The following is a 19016-nucleotide window of genomic DNA, read 5'->3' as shown; positions in this document are numbered from 1 at the left end:
TCTTGTACATTGCTACTGAAATGTCATAACAATAAAAAAGAAAACAGAACTGCATAATGAATGACTGACCCAGCTTTTTATTGTTCCTCAGTATACGTGACAATAATAAGTTTAGTTTAGTTTAATTCAGAAATACAGCGTGGCAACAGGCCCTTTGGCCCACCACGTCCGCACCAACAAACGATCACCCATACACTAGTTCCATCCTGCACATTCGGGACAGTTTACAGAAGCCAATTAACCTATAAACCTGCATATCCTTGGGATTGGGAGGAAGCCAATCCAGAGCACCAGGGAAAACACATGTGAACATAGCGAGATTGTACAAACTCCGTACAGACAGCACTTGTGGTCAGGATCGAACCCAAACTCACTAACAGAACTGAGTAGCCTGCTTTGATACTACCCATTTTATGGAATCACATGATGTGATCAATAGATCTATAGTCCAAGTGTTGAAAAATGTGATTGCCCTTCAAATCTACCAACTGAGTCATAGAAACATAGAAAATAGGTGCAGGAGTAGGCCATTTGGCCCTTTGAGCCAGCACCGCCATTCAATATGATCATGGCTGACCATCCAAAATCAGTAGCCCGTTCCTGCTTTCTCCCCATTTTCATTGATTCTGTTAGCCCTAAGAGCTATATCTAACTCTTTCTTGAATACATCCAGTGAATTGGCCTCCACTGCCTGTGACAGAGATTTCCACAGATTCACAATTCTCTGGGAGTCATTTTCAGCCTTCAGAGCAATAATATAAAATCGACTGTTCATCATCATGTTTGCTGTGCTTATGAATAATATTATGGACAATGCAAAATATCTCAATCAACAAAAGTGGCACTATTAAGTTTCTTGGCAGGAAACGGTAGTTTTTTTTTCAAATAGACAACAATTGTTGAATCTAATTTTATTGCTTTGGGAAACCAAGCTAACTCCAATCATTACTTTGCTTTGTTAAATGGTTGAAATAAAAAAATATTTAGACATTCTCCATCTTCAGATGGATTAAATATGTATATAAAATGAAACCCACAGCAAAAAATTCTATCCGTGCATTTTTCTGCAGGAATAGATGGGGCGAGAGTTGCAGGGACATATTTTGTTCAAAAAGGACTATGAATGCCCAGGTGAGGGATTAATTTTGGTTGCAGTGAAGAAACAGAAGATGGCAATGTCCAACATAAAGCTCAGCTCCTTGGGTTGGCTTAGTCAACACAATAAATCAGCATCTAGATATAATGCATGTTGAAATGTTAAAAGCTTTCAATAAATTATTACACATATAGATTATTCAATTTATAACATTACTTGCTGCTCATCTCAATTTCCTGACATTTCCATTCCCTGCCATTAGATTTAAATAGTTTTTGAACTACTTCCAGTGTCAATATTCCTCACAGAACAGATTTGTGTGTGTGCTTTTATGTTCTGAATTACCTCTTCTTTTTCACACATTTGTTGAAATCATTTGATATAAAAACCCAGCTGAACTGCCATCTTCACTGAAAAATTAAGTAATATGTGAAAATATTCTGCATATCTTTGACCTTCCTGCATTCATCATGTACTAAAAAATTATGATTATTTACATTATTTCCAATTTTAGCACTTCCCTAAAACTGGAATCTTATGAGTCTTCATAAAAGATGGTTTTGGAGACCTTGGTTAATCAACAAATGAAGGAAGACCATAATGAATAATCGTGGACGTTCACACCTTTTTGATTCGGAAGAAAGACTTGCATTTATATTGTACCATTGCCATCTCTTTCTGGTGGTCATAAAGCACTTTGCAATCAATTAAGTACTTTTTTCCATTTATATAAATTACTTGTATGAAAGCCCCAAGTGAATAGATGCTAAATTTACTGTTGACACAAAACTACATAGAAAAGAATGTTGTGCAGAGGACATTGGAGACTACAAAGGAACAAGTTGTGAATGGGCAAAGATCTGGCAAACAGAGCATAATGCGAGAAGATGTGAAATTGTCGAAATTGGTAGGAAAATGGGAAAATATTTTCTAAATGATGATTGCAGAATTCTAAGATAAAGAGGGAATCTGCAGATTCTGGTGCATAATTCACAAAAGGCAAGCATTCATGCACAGCAAGTCATTAGGGAAACTAACAAAATGCTATCATTTATTGCTAGGGAACTGAGATTCTTTGGTCAGTCATTGGTGAGACCATATCTAAAATATTGTGTGAAGCATTGGTCTCCTTATTTAGTTCAAAGAAGGTTTGCTGGACAGGGGAGATTATTTCATGATGACATTTTGGCCAGGTAGGCTTGTGTCTGTTGCAGTTGAGAAGGGTAAGAGGGGACTTTATTGAAACATTGAGGACCCCAAGGGTCTTGAAAGGGTGGATGTGGAGAGGATGTTTTCTTTTATGGCACAATTGAGAACTAGGGGTCATTCATTAAAAAGAAGGCGTCATCCATTTAAGGCAGAGATTATACTTTTTTCTAAGGGATTATAATGTCTTTGGGAAACTCTTCTTCGAAGAGAACTGGAAAAAGCATCATTGAATACTGTTAAGGTATAGGCTGAAACATCCTCTCCACATCTACCCTTTCAAGATCCTTGGAGTCCCCAATGTTTCAATAAACATGCTTGAGAGTGAGAGGTTACCAGGGTAGATAGGAATGCAGAGTTTCAATCAGATCAGCTATGATCCTATTAAATAGTGGAGCAGTCTCTGAATTGCATACTCTTGCTCAGAATTTATATGTTTATATGTTCATTCTTGTCATAGAATATTCATGAGAGAAAAAGTAACAGCCAAACTGCACACAGTAAACTCCCAATGAAATATTGCTAATAAACAATATTATGATGGTGCACAGATAATATACTTTATTAATGTTTCGTGATGGATAAATATCATTAGCAAGTGCAGATGGGCATCAAGAATTGCAGGGGGATCTAGATCAGCTGGGTAAGTGGACGGGGGAATGGCATAAGTGCAAGATATTCCATTTTGGGATCTCAAACCAGTGTAAAACCATCGCAGTGAACAGTGGGGCCCTGGGGAAAATTGTACAACAGAAGGACCTAGGGGTACAAGTATGTAATTCCATGAAAGTGGCACCACAGGTGGACAGGATGATGAAAAAGGATTTTGGCATGCTGGCAATTATCATGAAGGGCATTGAATATAGAAGTTGGGGCATTATGTTGCATTTTCACAAGACAAGGCCACACTTGAGGTACTGTGTTCAGCTTTGGTCACCCTGTTGTAGGAAAGATGCCTATAAACTGAAACAGTGAAAAAGAGTAAGCAAGACGAGAGATGGAATTCTAGGAAGAGGTTGGGCAGGCTGGGAATTTATTTCTTAGAGCGCGGGAGATTGAGGGGTGGTCTTAGCGAGGTGTATAAAATCATGAGGGGCATAGATCGGGTGCATACATATAGCTTTTACCCAGTGTTGGGGAATCAAGAACAAGAGGACAAAGGTTTAGAGTGAGATGGAAAGGAAGGGACCTGAGGGGCAACGTATTCACACAAACGGCGGGATGCACGAGGAACAAGCTGTCAGATTAAATGGTTGAGATAAGTGCTATAAAACATTTAAAAGACATTTGGACAGGACAGAAAAGCTTTAGGATATAGGCCAAACTGGCAAGTGGGCCAAGCGTGGATGGGCATCTTGGTGGGCATGGATGAGTTGGGCCAATGATCCTGTTTTCACGCTGTGTGATTCTTTGACTCTGTCACGAAATCCCCTCCCTGTGGCTGCTCTAATGCAGGAGTCTTAATAAAGATTACTTTTGGTGTATGTTCACTGACCTGAAATAAAAGCAGAAAGAATGGGACACACTCAGCAGGAGGGAGCAGCAGATTTCAAGCTCCAAGCCAACAACCATTCATCATAATTCTGTATTTATTTCTCTGCTTTTCCTCTCCACACTTGCTGTCTAATCCACAGAGAGTCCCTGCAATTTCTGCTTTTATTTTAGCCATATTTTTGCTTTTATATCCGAGTCGGAATTTGGAATGGTGTCCTTCATCAAAAGAGGGATTGGTAATGTCTGCCTGAGCAGGAGTAGCTTCAGTTTAATGTTTCACGTGACAGGAGGCACCTCCTACATTGCAGCACACCCTCAATAGTCTTTGAACATTAAGCTCACACCTTGCGATGGGGCAAGAGGTTGCAAAGAAAACCATTATTTTATTTAACACTTTCCACACATTATCCTTGCCTTAGTGCTGCTGCAACAGAGCAACCTAAACAAAGGGCAGGGCAATAAATACAGTTAAAAAATATATATTTTTGTGTTCTTTGGTAGGTTCTTCAGAGGCATCCTTCCAAAGCGTGATGGCCGACTGCAAGGTATGAATATGGCATTGATGTTCTTTATGATGTGGTAACGCAGAAATCTCATAAATTGCGTGTTGAGTTTATCAAAAAAAAAAACCTGGCAGCCGATTCTGATAACTGTAAAAGGTGCTGACAGAAGGTTCAGGAAGTCTGTCATCAAGTTACCTCAGAAACAGGAAAACACCAGCAGCTCCCTGATCACAGCAAAAGCAAAACCCATTCATCAGTCACACATAGAAAGTTTTGCTCAGTATCAACCGTGTGGCAGTGATCTATTAAGCTTTGTTTGGGTTGTAACAGAAACTATATTCCTACATGTTTCAAATTTAAATTCCAGAGCTTTGCCATCAATGGACTATGAAGATCAGTAACTTTCGTACCAAATAACCTTTTTTGACCTACACATTCTGAAGAAAAAAACTTAAACTGCCTAATCTGTTCAAATTTGAACTTTAATTTGAAGTAGAAACTAATGTTGCTCTTCGTGATATGACAACACATGCTGTTGAAAAGTTTTAACGCTACTGAGATGACCAAGTATTAGTTCCTGAACTACAGTAGCCCATTTCCTCAAGATCTGGGTCAATTGTTGGCAATAAACAGTTTAATTGCTTTTCAAGTATTGTAATGGCAATATAGTACCTTTTGTCCTGGTGGTCCCTGAGGTCCCTAGAAAAACAAAGACATAAAATCATTATTACTAGATGGAAAAGTTAGCAGAAATGACTGATTTCCAAGATATAATCATCAGTGCAAATCAATCACACTTCCTATGCTGACCTGCAGGCCACATGCATGGAACCCTGCAGATGATAGATAACTACATAGTTTAAGAGGAAAATGATGATTTCTATGAATAAGGTTGACTGTTTAAATCTGATTGTGGTTATAACTTAGCCCGTTAGAAGTGTGAGGAGGTACAGGCTTAAGTCACCAAAGTTCTCTAATCCATTGGACTTGCATGATAGTGCAATACATTATTCTCATATTTGCCCAATGTTGAATAAAGCTTTGTTGCAGATTTACGCATTAATAATAAAAGCATGAAAACCATTGCATGAATACATGTTGTCCCGATCTTACAACTCAGAGGATGTAAATGAATGCAAAAATAGATTCTTAGTTATCCAGAGCCCAGTTAGCTAAGGAGAATCCTACTAATCCAGCACTAAAAGCTCTGCAAATGATTGTTTTTTATTCTCCCAGGCTTACTGGAGCTAACCTTTTTCCCAGATCTTAAATGAGTTTCCGTTCATTAACTTTGTATTTCCGGCAGAAAGAATCCAAGAGCCTCATGAAAACAGCACCCTGTGGCCCAATAATCACTATCCACCTGTGGTGCACAAGGAAGCTCAATGAAAGGGTCACAATTTAAATTTGATTCCCAGAATGACAATCGTTATTCAGATTTGGGAAGTTTGATTAAGCTCTTCAAAAATTATATGGACAATCTAGAGCGTGAAAGTAATGCTACTTTAACTCCCAATAGGAAATACTCTGAGCATTTTATTCTTCCTGTAAAACCAGTTTGCCATGTGTGACTAAAAAAGCAGGAAAGGACTTGGATCTTTGGGATTTATTTTAAAACATAACCTGATAACAGGACATCTGCTTCTGGCTAAAGAAGGAAAGTTAAATGGTTAAATTTTACATTCTGCCTCGGGAAAGCAGCCAACATAATCAAAGACTCGTCCCACCACGATCATTCCTCCTTCTACAGTTGTACTGGGCCCTGGTGAGACCGCACCTGGAGTACTGTGTGCAGTTTTGGTCTCCAAATTTGAGGAAGGATATTCTTGCTATGGAGGGCGTGCAGCGTAGGTTCACTAGGTTAATTCCCGGAATGGCGGGACTGTCGTATGTTGAAAGGCTGGAGCGATTGGGCTTGTATACACTGGAATTTAGAAGGATGAGGGGGGATCTTATTGAAACGTATAAGATAATTAGGGGATTGGACACATTAGAGGCAGGAAACATGTTCCCAATGTTGGGGGAGTCCAGAACAAGGGGCCACAGTTTAAGAATAAGGGGTAGGCCATTTAGAACAGAGATGAGGAGGAACTTTTTCAGTCAGAGAGTGGTGAAGGTGTGGAATTCTCTGCCTCAGAAGGCAGTGGAGGCCAGTTCGTTGGATGCTTTCAAGAGAGAGCTGGATAGAGCTCTTAAGGATAGCGGAGTGAGGGGGTATGGGGAGAAGGCAGGAACGGGGTACTGATTGAGAGTGATCAGCCATGATCGCATTGAATGGCGGTGCTGGCTCGAAGGGCTGAATGGCCTACTCCTGCACCTATTGTCTATTGTCTATTGTCCCTGATCCAGTCGGGCAGAAGATACAGAAGCTTGAATGTGTGCACCACCAGACTCAGGTACAGCTTCTTCCCCTCTGTTATCGGGCTTCAGAATGGTCCTTCCATAAGCTTGGGTACTGTACGATTCACCTCTACCCCATTGAGGACCTTCGACTTTGTCTTTGGAACTGGGGCGCTACAATTTGGAGAACTATATTCTGCACTCTCTCACATTTAACTCTCTCATTCTAGCCAGCAGATGTCCATTTATTGGATTATTTTTTACAAGAAATTCCAGAGATCCAAGATCGTTTTTGTTTCCTTGGTATCTTCCCCTTTGCTCTACCTATTGTTCCTGCATTTGGCTTGATTGTATCTGTGTATTTATCTGTATTATGTATAGTATTATGTGATTTGATTGGATAGCATGCAAAAGCTTTTCGCTGTATCTTGCTACACGTGACAATAAAAAGCTACACCTAAACTTAAACCAATAGAAGTAAACAGAATAGTATAAGAAAATAACTGCAGATGCTGGTACAAATCGATTTATTCACAAAATGCTGGAGTAACTCAGCAGGTCAGGCAGCATCTCGGGAGAGAAGGAATGGGTGACGTTTCGGGTCGAGACCTTTCTTCAGACTGATGTCAGGGGGGACGACAAAGGAAGAATATAGGTGGAGACAGGAAGATGAAGGGAGATCTGGGAAGGAGGAGGGGAAGGGAGGGACAGAAGAGCTATCTGAAGTTGGAGAAGTCGACGTTCATACCACCGGGCTGCAAACTGCCCAGGCGAAATATGAGGTGCTGCTCCTCCAATTTCCGGCGGGCCTCACTATGGCACTGGAGGAGGCCCATGACAGAAAGGTCAGACTGGGAATGGGAGGGGGAGTTAAAGTGCTCGGCCACCGGGAGATCAGTTTTGTTAATGCGGACCAGAGTCCAGTTACAAACACTTGATGCATTTGGCAATTTCTTTTCAAACTTCCTTCAACTGCTGTCAATTCAGGAGCAAATTTTAAGGTGCGATGAGGTCATTTTGCAAAATTCTTGAAACTTTGCTGGCAAAAAGCAAAGAAAGCATTGATCAACTGCAGATGTGTAACTTCTGGAACCAGCTGCACTTTGAATTGAGAGCTGGCAAAATATTATTCCATGAAAGGAAATCTCTCACAATTTGTGTTCCACTGGATTGCCCTAATGTTGCTGTCTCTGACACTGACATTGATACCAAGGAGAAATAATGGCCCGGATCTTGCCTCAAACAACACGGCAAGAATTTATTTGCTTAAATGGAAGCAAATCTGGGATTTCCTTGCACATGTTGCTAAATGTGGAAATTCTGGCAAATTTGGACTGCTGAATGCAGTCCAGCATGAGAAATTAAATTTTGGAAAGATTCCATGTTTTTATGGTGGGGATAACACATCAGGATAGATTAAGTGCTGGGCCCGAGAATCCATAGACTGAGGCTGCAGGTACAAAAAGAAAAAGGGAAGGGAAGTTCTTTTAAAATACATAATTTCTCTTTAACTGAAAACAAAAAAACAAAATAGAAATAATGGACCAAATCTTGATTTATTTTTTCAATAGTTTTTAAATGTTTCTGAATGTTAGAGACAATTAGCAGATCACAGGTTTGACAGCTGGCATAGCTGCAAGGGGTACGGTTTTGCTGACTGTCAAAACTCCAGTTTGTGTCGGGGAAACGACTTCCCTGGAGACTCTGCTGCTCTGGTGGCCTTGGGCTTGGAGTTGAGGAGATTTGGAGCAACAGGATGGGCAGCACAAGGCCTCTGCGTCTGGACAATGTAGGTGCAGGCGTGGGGAGATTGAAGACATTGGGCCTGGTCCAGCATGATTCCACTTGGCAAGCCGAGATTAAAAATATTTTTTATATTTTCAAAAAGATCATAATACTGTCAAACTTAAATGGAGGCTTATATTCTGAAATATTAATCTTTAATAATAATGTCTATTAATAGCTTGTGATCTGATATGGTTTGGAATATATCAGAACCTATCCTTAGTTTCCAGCAGGAACACTTGCCTGAAAGCCGTAGTTCCTCAGAAACAAGGGGAGGGAAGCAGACACCGTGTGGCTCTCTGTTTCCTACTGTAGGTTTTGGTCCACGATCGCCGCAGTATCATTCTTAACTAAAATAAGATCTGGTATCCATGCATGGCCATCTCCATCAATACATCTCTCTTCTCAAGTCAGGAATAAAATGTAAGGATATGGTATATCGCCAGCAAACAGTTCCAAAGAATGCGTGTAGCGACTGTAAGTAGCATGAAGCCTACTGCATGTTACTTGTAATCCAGGATACTGAATCAGGACGTGACATGGATAGAGCATAAGTTCATAAGTTCTAGGAGCAGAATTAGGCCATTTGGTTCATCGTCTACTCTGCCTTTCAATCATGGCTAATATATCTTTCCTTCTCAACCCCATTCTCCTGCCTTCTCCCCATAATCCTGGACACCTTTACGCAAAATATGTACACGTGAAGGGCATGTGATCGTAGTGGAATGGAATCATTGGATAAATGGCCGCAGGACTTCTCACACTAATGCAGATCCAAGAAACAAAAACATAGTTGCATCTTACTCAGCAAGAATTTATATTTTTAATTACTTTTACAGTTGAGAAAAAGGCATTAGAATTTGAAGTTCATGACAAGGCCTAATTTTGACAAAGTACATCTGAAACAAAGATATTTATTATGGCCATTGCTGCCAGTTTTAAGTCAGTAAAAGCACAGATTCAAGGTCAATATAATAATAATCATCAGGCCAATGGGTCATGAATTTAAGCTGCTTCTCTCTAATTAAATTTATCCTAATTGCTTGAATTCTTGATGCTTTTGATAACAGCGAATATTTGAAAAGCATATATTTTCAAGCAAAACTGTGTCACATTGTTTTGTGTCACTTCTATGACCTTAAGATAGACATTTCCAATTAACAAGGATGACGCTGTACAAATAATAGGCTACTCTTTGCAGCACTATAATAAAAAAAACAGTTGTTGCTGTGAAAGATTGCCACTTAAAGATTTATTGGTTGTAAAGATTGCACAAATCATTCACACTTTAACCTATAAAAACTGGAGTGTATTCCTCCAGAAGAATTTAACAAACTAATGAAATAAACAGGCTTAATTTTTTATTAAAGCGGCACACTGCCATTTAATTGCTATAATCCCCTATTTTTCACGTAAAATTAAGGTAGTAAATCAGATTATTATTTTGATTTATTGTGGAAAATGACCGTTTTTGCCACTGTAGGGCAACCAAATGAATTGGGAAATATGCACTGAAATTGCTGCAACCTCCTTCCTGACTGAGTGTCTGAATATCTGAAGCAGACTGTGAGCATCCAGTATCCACTGTACACCTACAGCAGTTGCACAGAGTATTTGACGACATGCCAGTATCTCCTCATACTACTGAGGCAGCAGAGGTGTTGGTGAGCATTCCTTGTGATTGCATCAGTGCCAGGCCCAGGACGGATCCTCAAAGATGTGGAAAAGCCTAGCAACTTAAACATGTTGACTCTCCCAGTTCAATTCACCTGCTGCTACAACCGATCAACAGTGGATGTGATCTCACTGGCTCTCCGCTCTGAGCTGGGACACTTGGACAACAGGAACATGGAAGGCAGGCAGTTGTTCATCAACCACAGCTTGCTGTTCAACACCATTACATCTTCCAAACTCATCATCAAATTCAGAGACCTGGGTCTTAGCAAAAATATATAAATCTTGGCTCCTCTTTTTTTAAGTGGATCCACGACTGCCTCACCAGCAGACCTCAATCTATATGGATTAGCAACAACACCTCCTCCTTGCTGACCATCAGCACAGGGTCACCTTAAGGCTGCACGCTGCCCCCTGTACTACTCTCTCTATACCCATGATTGTGTAGCCAGACACAGCTCCAACGCCATCTTTAAATTCATTAATGATACCACTGGACGATGAAGAATAGGAGAGAAATTGATAATCTGCATGAGTGGTGCCAGAACAACAATCTTGTTCTCAATATTAGAAAGATCAAGGAACTAATTATTGACTTCAGGAAGGAATAACCAAAGGTTTTGCACCTGTCTTTATTGATGTGGCAGCCATTAAGAGAGTCACAGCTTCACGTTCCAGGGCTTATGCATCTTTGATGATCTGTCCTGAGGCCAGCACATTGATGCAGTCATGAAGTTCACCAATCCCTCTACTTCCTCAGATGTTTGAGGGGATGCAACACGCCAAACTTCTACACGTGTACCGTGAAGCGTATATTGATTGGTTACATCACGGCCTAGTTTGGAAATTCAAACACTCAAGAACGAAGGAAGCTACAGAATGTGGTGGACTTTGCCCAGTCTCTCATGGGTATTGGCCTCCCCAGTATAGAACAGATTTACGGAAACTCTGCCTCAAGAAGGCAACGACCAACATCAAAAGTCCACACTATCCTGACCACTTCTTGCTGGTACCATCGAGAAGAAGGTACAGATGTCTGAGAGCTGTTACCTGCAGGCTCAAGGACAGCTTCGTCCCATCTTCCACCTTTCTTTTTCCCTGCACACCTTTATCACAACCCTTCTTCAACCACAGCAACCCTACTGGACCACTACAGACTTTGCATTTCTATGGTTGCTCTACATACTTTGGTTTTTACACTATCACGATATAGTTTATTTCAAATAACTGTATATTTATTGTTGTTGCTGATGTGTTTTATGTTCCTCTAAAGGTGCAGCAAATAAGAATGTAATTTTTCTGGTTTATATCTGGTGCACCCTTGACCTGTACTTACAGGTAAGTAACATGATTCTCAATTTGAACCTTTGGATCTCAAGGGAGAGATGGAGGGATGGTAGTTTTAAAAGCAAAATTTAAAAAAACTTACATTATATACTGATGGATGTGATTTGAAGTGCTTGCATCACAAGTAAAAAATAAATTCAAAAGTAATATTTGTTATAAATTATATTTAAATAGTAATTACAGGGCTGAGTGACTTCATTAATTCAGGATGAAACTGAGCCAATTGGATAATTCAAATGATCCTCACAGAAACAAGAGATACCAATTCATTCAAACAGAAATGTGGCTCTTATACCACAAGTGTCCTTACATGTGGAAACCACTACAACTATTTAATCTCTTTTCTGATGACTGGGAGTGGTCGGTGGGGAGGGTTTGGGTTGAAAATCCAAATTCCAAATATCATTAAACAAAATGTTACTCAGTTCATCTATTATACGCAGAACTTGTCTTGCACCTTTCCTCCAAGATTTGAAGCCCATTATTGTAGGGCATGTATTTTACTCATGTTCTTTTCGTGCAGCTGCACCGACCGTTGCCGCGCGTGTTTGGCGTGGCGACCGAGAGCGCGATGGCGCAGCAGACTAAGGATGGCCCTAACCCTGGCAAGGCGGGTGCGGGCGTCGAGCTTTTGGATGCAAAGCCAAAGGACCCCTCATTAATGGCCTATTCGATGGATCAGCGTGGTGCAGAGCTCGGTTGTCGACCGAAGTGCGTTGAATTAAAAGAAGCGATGACAAAAGCTGAATTTGGGGATGGTTCAGAATATCAAAATGAACAATTGGTCTCCCATTGTGCCATTGTTGCTGAGGGAGATGTAGACAACAATAAGGCGCAAAAGGTTAATGCTGAGGACCTTCTCAAGGTTTCCAATGTAAACGCAATAAATATTCTTTCGGCTGTAAGGCCAGTAAGTCGCATAAAACTGGCAGACTACATGTACCCCGTATTGCCGATTACTAAACACAGGGAACAGTTAGATAATCTCGTTGAAAATAATTCGGTTAGTCAAGTCAAGTCAATTTTTATTTGTATAGCACATTTAAAAACAACCCACGTTGACCAAAGTGCTGTACATTTGATTAGGTTCCAATAGAAAAAAAATGAAAACATACAGTAGCACGCAAACAGTTCACAGCGCCTCCTCAATGAGCCTCAAACGCTAGGGAGTAGAAATATGTTTTGAGCCTGGACTTAAAGGAGTCGATGGAGGGGGCAGTTCTGATGGGGAGAGGGATGCTGTTCCACAGTCTAGGAGCTGCAACCGCAAAAGCGCGGTCACCCCTGAGTTTAAGCCTAGACCGCGGGATAGTGAATAGCCCCAAGTCGGCCGATCTGAGGGACCTGGAGTTAGAGAGGGGGGTTAGAAGATTTTTGATGTAGGGGGGGGAGTGTCCATTTAGGGCTTTATACGTGAATAGGAGGAGCTTGAAGTTGATTCTGTACCGTACAGGGAGCCAGTGGAGAGAGGCCAGAATCAGGGTGATGTGGTCCCTTTTACGGGTACCCGTCAGGAGTCTCGCTGCGGCGTTTTGGACCAGTTGCAGGCGGGATAGGGAAGATTGGCTGATCCCAGTGTATAGGGAGTTGCAGTAGTCTAGGCGGGAGGAAATGAAAGCGTGAATGATTTTTTCTGTGTCGTCGAATTGGAGGAAAGGTTTGATTTTAGCTATGGTTCGAAGTTGGAAGAAGCTGGCTTTTACCACAGCGTTGACTTGCTTATCAAATTTTAATGCAGAGTCAAATATCATGCCGAGGTTTTTGACATGCGGTTTGACTAGGCAGGATAGGCTTCCAAGACTGCCTGTTATCAATTTGATGGAGTCGGGGGGGCCGAATAGGATGACCTCAGACTTGCTCTCATTTAATTGGAGGAAGTTCTGTGCCATCCAACATTTTATGTCCTCAAGGCAGTGTGAGAGGCTGTTTAAATTTGACTGGTTGTTGGGTTTCAGGGGGAGGTAAAGCTGAGTGTCATCGGCATAGCAGTGGAAATAAATGCCGTGCCTTTGAATGATTTGGCCAAGGGGGAGCATGTATAGAGAGAAGAGAATGGGGCCTAGGATGGAGCCTTGTGGAACTCCGCAGGAGAGGCTAGCTGGAGCAGAGGAATAACTGCCTATGTTGATGGCGAAACTCCTATCTTTGAGGTACGAAGCGAACCAGCTCAGGGCAGTGCCATCAATGCCAACCGCGTACCGGAGACGGTCAATAAGGATGGTGTGGTCCACTGTATCGAACGCTGCGCTGAGGTCGAGAAGGAGCAGGATTGCACAGTCGCCGGTGTCGATGGCGAGAAGCAGGTCGTTGTGTACCTTCAACAAGGCAGACTCTGTGCTGTGGTGGGCTCTGAAACCTGACTGGAAACTTTCCAGGATGGTGTTTTGGTGCAGGTAGGGCACTAATTGGTTTAGGATTGCCTTTTCAAGGACTTTTGACAGGAATGGCAGTTTGGAAATGGGTCTGTAGTTGCTAGGCAAGGTGGGGTCTAGGTTAGGTTTTTTCAGTAGGGGCTGGACCACCGCGAGCTTGAAACTGGTTGGAACAGTGCCAGTGGCCAGAGAACTGTTGATAATAGAGAGGATGCTGGGACCGGCTATTGCAATGACATCCTTCAGAAGGGCAGTGGGGGCAGGATCAAGGGGGCAGGTTGCAGGTTGTCATCATCTGCGGTTGTCATCATCTGTGGTGCTACTGGCTGTGGCAAGAGTACACAACTACCTCAATATATTCTTGAACACTACTTAAAAAAACATGCATTCTGCAATATTGTAGTGACTCAGCCACGTAAAATTGGAGCAATCAGTATTGCCCGGTGGATCTGCAAAGAACGTTGTCTTACAACTGGAGGCCTGGTTGGCTATCAGGTATTTTGGTGTTTCTGGTGGAGTTTTCAAAAAAAACTTTGTAGTTTCATTTAAGTTGGTTAGGAAATGATTTTCTGTAATGTTGTATCATGATTGATTAAAGCTAACTAGTATTGAATAAAATGCTGAATTAGCTTTTCATGCTAAAAATAAAAATAAATTAAAAAAGTATTTTACTCACCACCAATCCAGGTTCACCTCTTGACCCCGTTTCTCCCTAAAACCAAAGAAAGTTTGTTCAGTAAATGTAATAAATACTTATCTTTGATAAGTTAATGTCCATTAGGAAAAGCAATAGCTTGCTTTTATGATGACACGGATGTCCTTCTCTTCCTTTATCGAGTCTCAATCGAGTGAGAGGCAGACAGTCCCGAGGTCCTGAGTTGCTGCTCTGAAGCCAATTCCCCAGGCTTCCAGAAGTTTCCCGACCTCTGTCATCTAAGTAACTGAACACACTGAGGTTCCTCCACGAGGCTTTGCACCGAAGGTAACCCGATGAATTGGGAGTTTACAAGGCTTGAACCCGTGCATTGTTGCTCCACAGTACATTATCTTTAATATTTGGATGTTCCATGAAAACAAAACTTGTAATGATACAGTGCACCAAAATAAATCAGGTAAATTCTTACAGGTACTCCAGGCATTCCTCGAGGACCATCCTTCCCTGTGTCACCCGGAGGACCACGTGGGCCTGGAGGACCAGGAGGCCCAGGTGGTCCAGGTTGGCCAGCTTGACCTTGATCACCCTACAGAGCAGTGAAGAAGTGTGTGAATAAAAAAAAAAAATGGATTAAATATTGTTAAAACATTACTTTAAAAATATTGTAATTTACAACGGCAATGTTACATGGGAAGGTATTTTTAGATTTTACAGCCAGTTACAAATAAGGGCAATTAATCAAAATTCAATTGAGTGACAAAGCAAAGATAATTAAGTCAGCAGCAAATATTTATTTATTTTCTAATTTTAATGCAAGTAAAAGAAAATTCAAGGAAAGTGAGAATAATATTTACAGTAAAGAATGCAAAGAAGAACTCTACAAGCACTAGCACTACCTTCATGAGGCGTCGCTTAATAAACTGCTGATCAGCCGAGAGGAACCCATGATTGACTCTTGGGTATGGAAACGCCATCTGATCAGGCAGGGAAAGTCAAAGTTTGGAGGTCAGAGGTCAGAAAGGTCAAGGAGTGGCAAGGGAAGGTTTCAAAAGAAGGAGGAGAAACAGTTAAGAACAGTAAGTAAACATTTCTACCAACTACATACAGTTCAGGATTTTGCCTATGGAATGCATGCCATGTCAACACCAATATATCAGCACAATATTATGCAAAGGAAGCGGAAATTAGCGTGATTGATAGACCTAATCTTTGCTTGTCATCAAAGTTACTAAAAATTCTGATTAAATTATCAACTCAGTTTATTTGTTTATTTGTCACTAACCCTCAACACTCAAAGCTTTAAAAATAATGCCGACATGAAGCTAATCTTTCAATGTGCCTGCCATATATATTAAATGGATTAAAATAATGCCAATTGGAAAATCTAGGTTTGATGCATCCTAACTATAATCCCTGTCCATAAAATATATTGGTAAGTGGAACATTCAATCCAAATATTGATCAAAGGGAAATATTATATGAATGCAATTTGTTCAATGGTCATTGTTTACCTCCTTGTCTCGTTTTATTCTTATATATTACTGTGTAAAATGAATCCATTCCTTTCAAATATTATCTTATTATTTTGCTGGTCTATTCTTTGCAGAGATTGTACCGTGAAAATGCATAGCTCATTGTGCCTATTAACTGGCAGACGAGCATGAATTCCATGTAACAAACCAAGAGGATTTACAGTGATGCATTCAGTCAGACACTACCCAGCATACTAATTCTGTGTTTAATTAAACAAAGTAATGAACACAATTATTGGAGCATTTGAATATAACTCGTAGATCTTACTATTAAGCATGTACTGGTATTAGTCGCTCAGTTGAACATTTTGTGCTGCTTTATGAGTTCATTTTTTAAAGAAAAAGCTTTGTTCTGTACCGAAGCATGCATAGTTATTAAAAATCCATGAACGCTTTGAGAATTATCTACCAAATTGTAAGATTTCTTCTTTCTCCCATGTGAATTAAAACTTATTTGAATTAATAGTTCTTCGTTATCAGCTAAAACCAGAATCAAATATATTCATTTGTGATTCATTAACTCCATACAAATTACATTTGCAAACTGTGCCTTTTCAAAAGAACACTCCTAATGATAAAGTTCCCATTTTTGCTGATTTAAAATTTAATTGCTTTGAAATTATGCCCATGTTTTCATGTGTAAAATGCACATAAAAACTGCCTAATGCACGGTTTCATTGTTATTGCACCCATTTCCAATGGAAGCCTTGCTAATCAGCAAATTGGATTGGACATGTTATCCGAGTGCAGGCATCCTTTTGCTGGCATCAGACACGTACGTGAAAAATATCATAACTGTGGACAATCATTTTTTCAGCCCTACTAGCAGAAAATTGGCCAAAACCAAGTAGGCCACAGCTTTCATTTTTCACATGTGGTGAAAAGCCTGCACATGTCACCGACCATGTCCTTAATGGAACATTTACATTTTGCTCTCTGTGCTGCCTATTTATTCACTGCACTGTTTGTAATTGGGATCAGGTCATACGTGAAGAGCTTCTTAATGTAGAGACCATTGCTGTGATCACTGCCTGGATGTGGCGATTGTGCCTTGCAGTAACTTAACACCTTTATGAAACAGAATCAATCTGTGGGTACCATTATTGACTGGGCAATTTACTGGTTTTTGATTTCCTACCATGTGGTCACCTACTACCATGCACTTTCTCACCTCTTGGTTAGGCACAATTAAGTCACGTTTATATTGTTAGACTTGAGCCTTACCTCACAGAGGCCAACAATAACAGATCGTTTATCTCTTATTTCAAAGATCTTTCAATTTAGTTAAACACCACCTCATTTTTAACAACTTACTCCAACTTGCCGTGGAACATTTAGACTTGGCAAATCAAACAGTGACAATAGTATGCTGGTTGCGGTCTGACTGAGCATGCACACATTATCCACAAACCTTGACAGTGAGGATCTGATTACTGTGCAGAGCCGCCACTGTGGGGGAGCCCGGCAGTCCCTGGGAACACAACACAGCAAAGGAACAAACAAAACAACACAACACAGCACAACGTTTACACATTGCAGCACAAAACAGGGCATGCCACCTTGCAACTACTTCTCTATATACTTCTGAATATGACACACTCACCTAAATTAAATTTGGGGATGTACCAAGATTCTGAAATAATATGCCCAAAAGGGTATTCAGTGCAATAAAATAGTTTGGTGAGTATTTTTGTGATGCTTTCCATCATATTTCCGTTTAGTCCTGTGCCACATTTTGTTATGCTCAGTTAAAATTGTGTTTGGGATCAGAGAAATATGATTGCAGCACAGGCAACTGATCCATTTCTTCTCACGGTTTCCTGCCAGGATGGATAGTTTTAAATGAGTCTCAGGTCACACGTGAAGAATTGGCAGGAGGGGCTGGGGGCAGATAGGCAGAGCCAAGTGGTACATCAGTAAGTCCAAGGCAGCAGTGGTCAAAAGAGTCTATGGTTAAAATAGCAGGCAAAGAAACTGCTTGACTGGTAGCTTCGCAAATTGCATTTGTTAAAAAGTAAAAACTGCTAAAAAGCAATACATCAGAAAGTATCTTGCATTACTGCAAGTTTAACATCTGTTTCAGTACAATCTACAGGGACAGCTGAGATGCTCTGATTTCAATCTTCAATGAAGCACTAAAGAGTCACTTTAAAGAACTGCTTTCCCAATAAAGTCAACAGAAAGAGATCGCCATTAATATCTGAAATGATCATTTGGGTTTATTTCTGAGTCTCAGTCAAATCACCTCACCAGTTTTTCCCTGGACTGTTTCGCAAGTAAATTTGAAATAGACTCTGTAAATGTCACACCAGAGAACAACATTCATCATCAATGGCTCACTCGTATCAATCACACTGAGTGGCATTTCTCCCCAGGCTCATCTCAAGATTGTTTGAAGTCATTGACTTCGAAGATGCTTTCCAGAGACTCAGTTAAAAGTCCATAATTCATATGTATTTATGACAATCGTTTTCTATTGGAGACAAGTTTGTTTATCATCTGCAAGAAATTATCTTCAGCATTGATCAGTTAGGCTGGCTTGTCGTTACTTGATGACATGAAATATGATGGTGTGCAAAGGCATTTGATTTATTTGATATTAATCATTTACAAGATGGTGCAAAATATCAACAAAGGCATTTTGAACCATGGCCATTTATCATTTTGCTTTCTGAAGTTAGTAAGGATCACTATTTAGTTGAAAGGACTTTGTTGCACAAAGATGTTTGCAAAAGAGAGTATGCAGAGAGAGCACCTTAGTTCTAAAATTATAACTGTGGATTTTTACAAATGATTTCTGAATTTTAATTTGCTATAAATAAATAATACTTTTGCATCGGCTAGATTGTAACATGCTGTGGGTGAATAGGGCATCAGATCTGAAACTTTCTGCAGTGGGCTTGTTAGCACACTTCACACTGACCGTCATGTTAACTACTTAGGCTGAGCAAGCACAATGTCAATGTACAAAACTCAATCCAACCACCAGGTCTGAAGAAAGGTCTCGACCCG

At 40.5% G+C, this 19016-nt stretch overlaps 1 protein-coding gene across 1 annotated transcript in view; it reads right to left on the bottom strand.

Annotated features, from left to right (window-relative positions):
* col25a1 (collagen type XXV alpha 1 chain) overlaps nt 1-19016 on the bottom strand; it is a 231415-nt gene that overhangs the window by 134791 nt on the left and 77608 nt on the right. Inside the window, exons 7-10 of the mRNA XM_078396380.1 lie at nt 17416-17475; nt 14942-15058; nt 14494-14529; nt 4972-4998 (exon numbers count right to left, since the gene is read on the bottom strand). Of these exons, the coding sequence (XP_078252506.1) occupies nt 4972-4998; nt 14494-14529; nt 14942-15058; nt 17416-17475 (240 nt within the window). The remainder of the gene's footprint in view (nt 1-4971; nt 4999-14493; nt 14530-14941; nt 15059-17415; nt 17476-19016) is intronic.

Source organism: Rhinoraja longicauda, chromosome 1, assembly GCF_053455715.1.
Source record: "Rhinoraja longicauda isolate Sanriku21f chromosome 1, sRhiLon1.1, whole genome shotgun sequence".
NCBI classification, from domain to species: domain Eukaryota; kingdom Metazoa; phylum Chordata; class Chondrichthyes; order Rajiformes; family Arhynchobatidae; genus Rhinoraja; species Rhinoraja longicauda.
The sequence above is the reverse complement of the archived record's forward strand: the minus strand, read 5'-3'. Positions and strand labels throughout refer to the sequence as shown.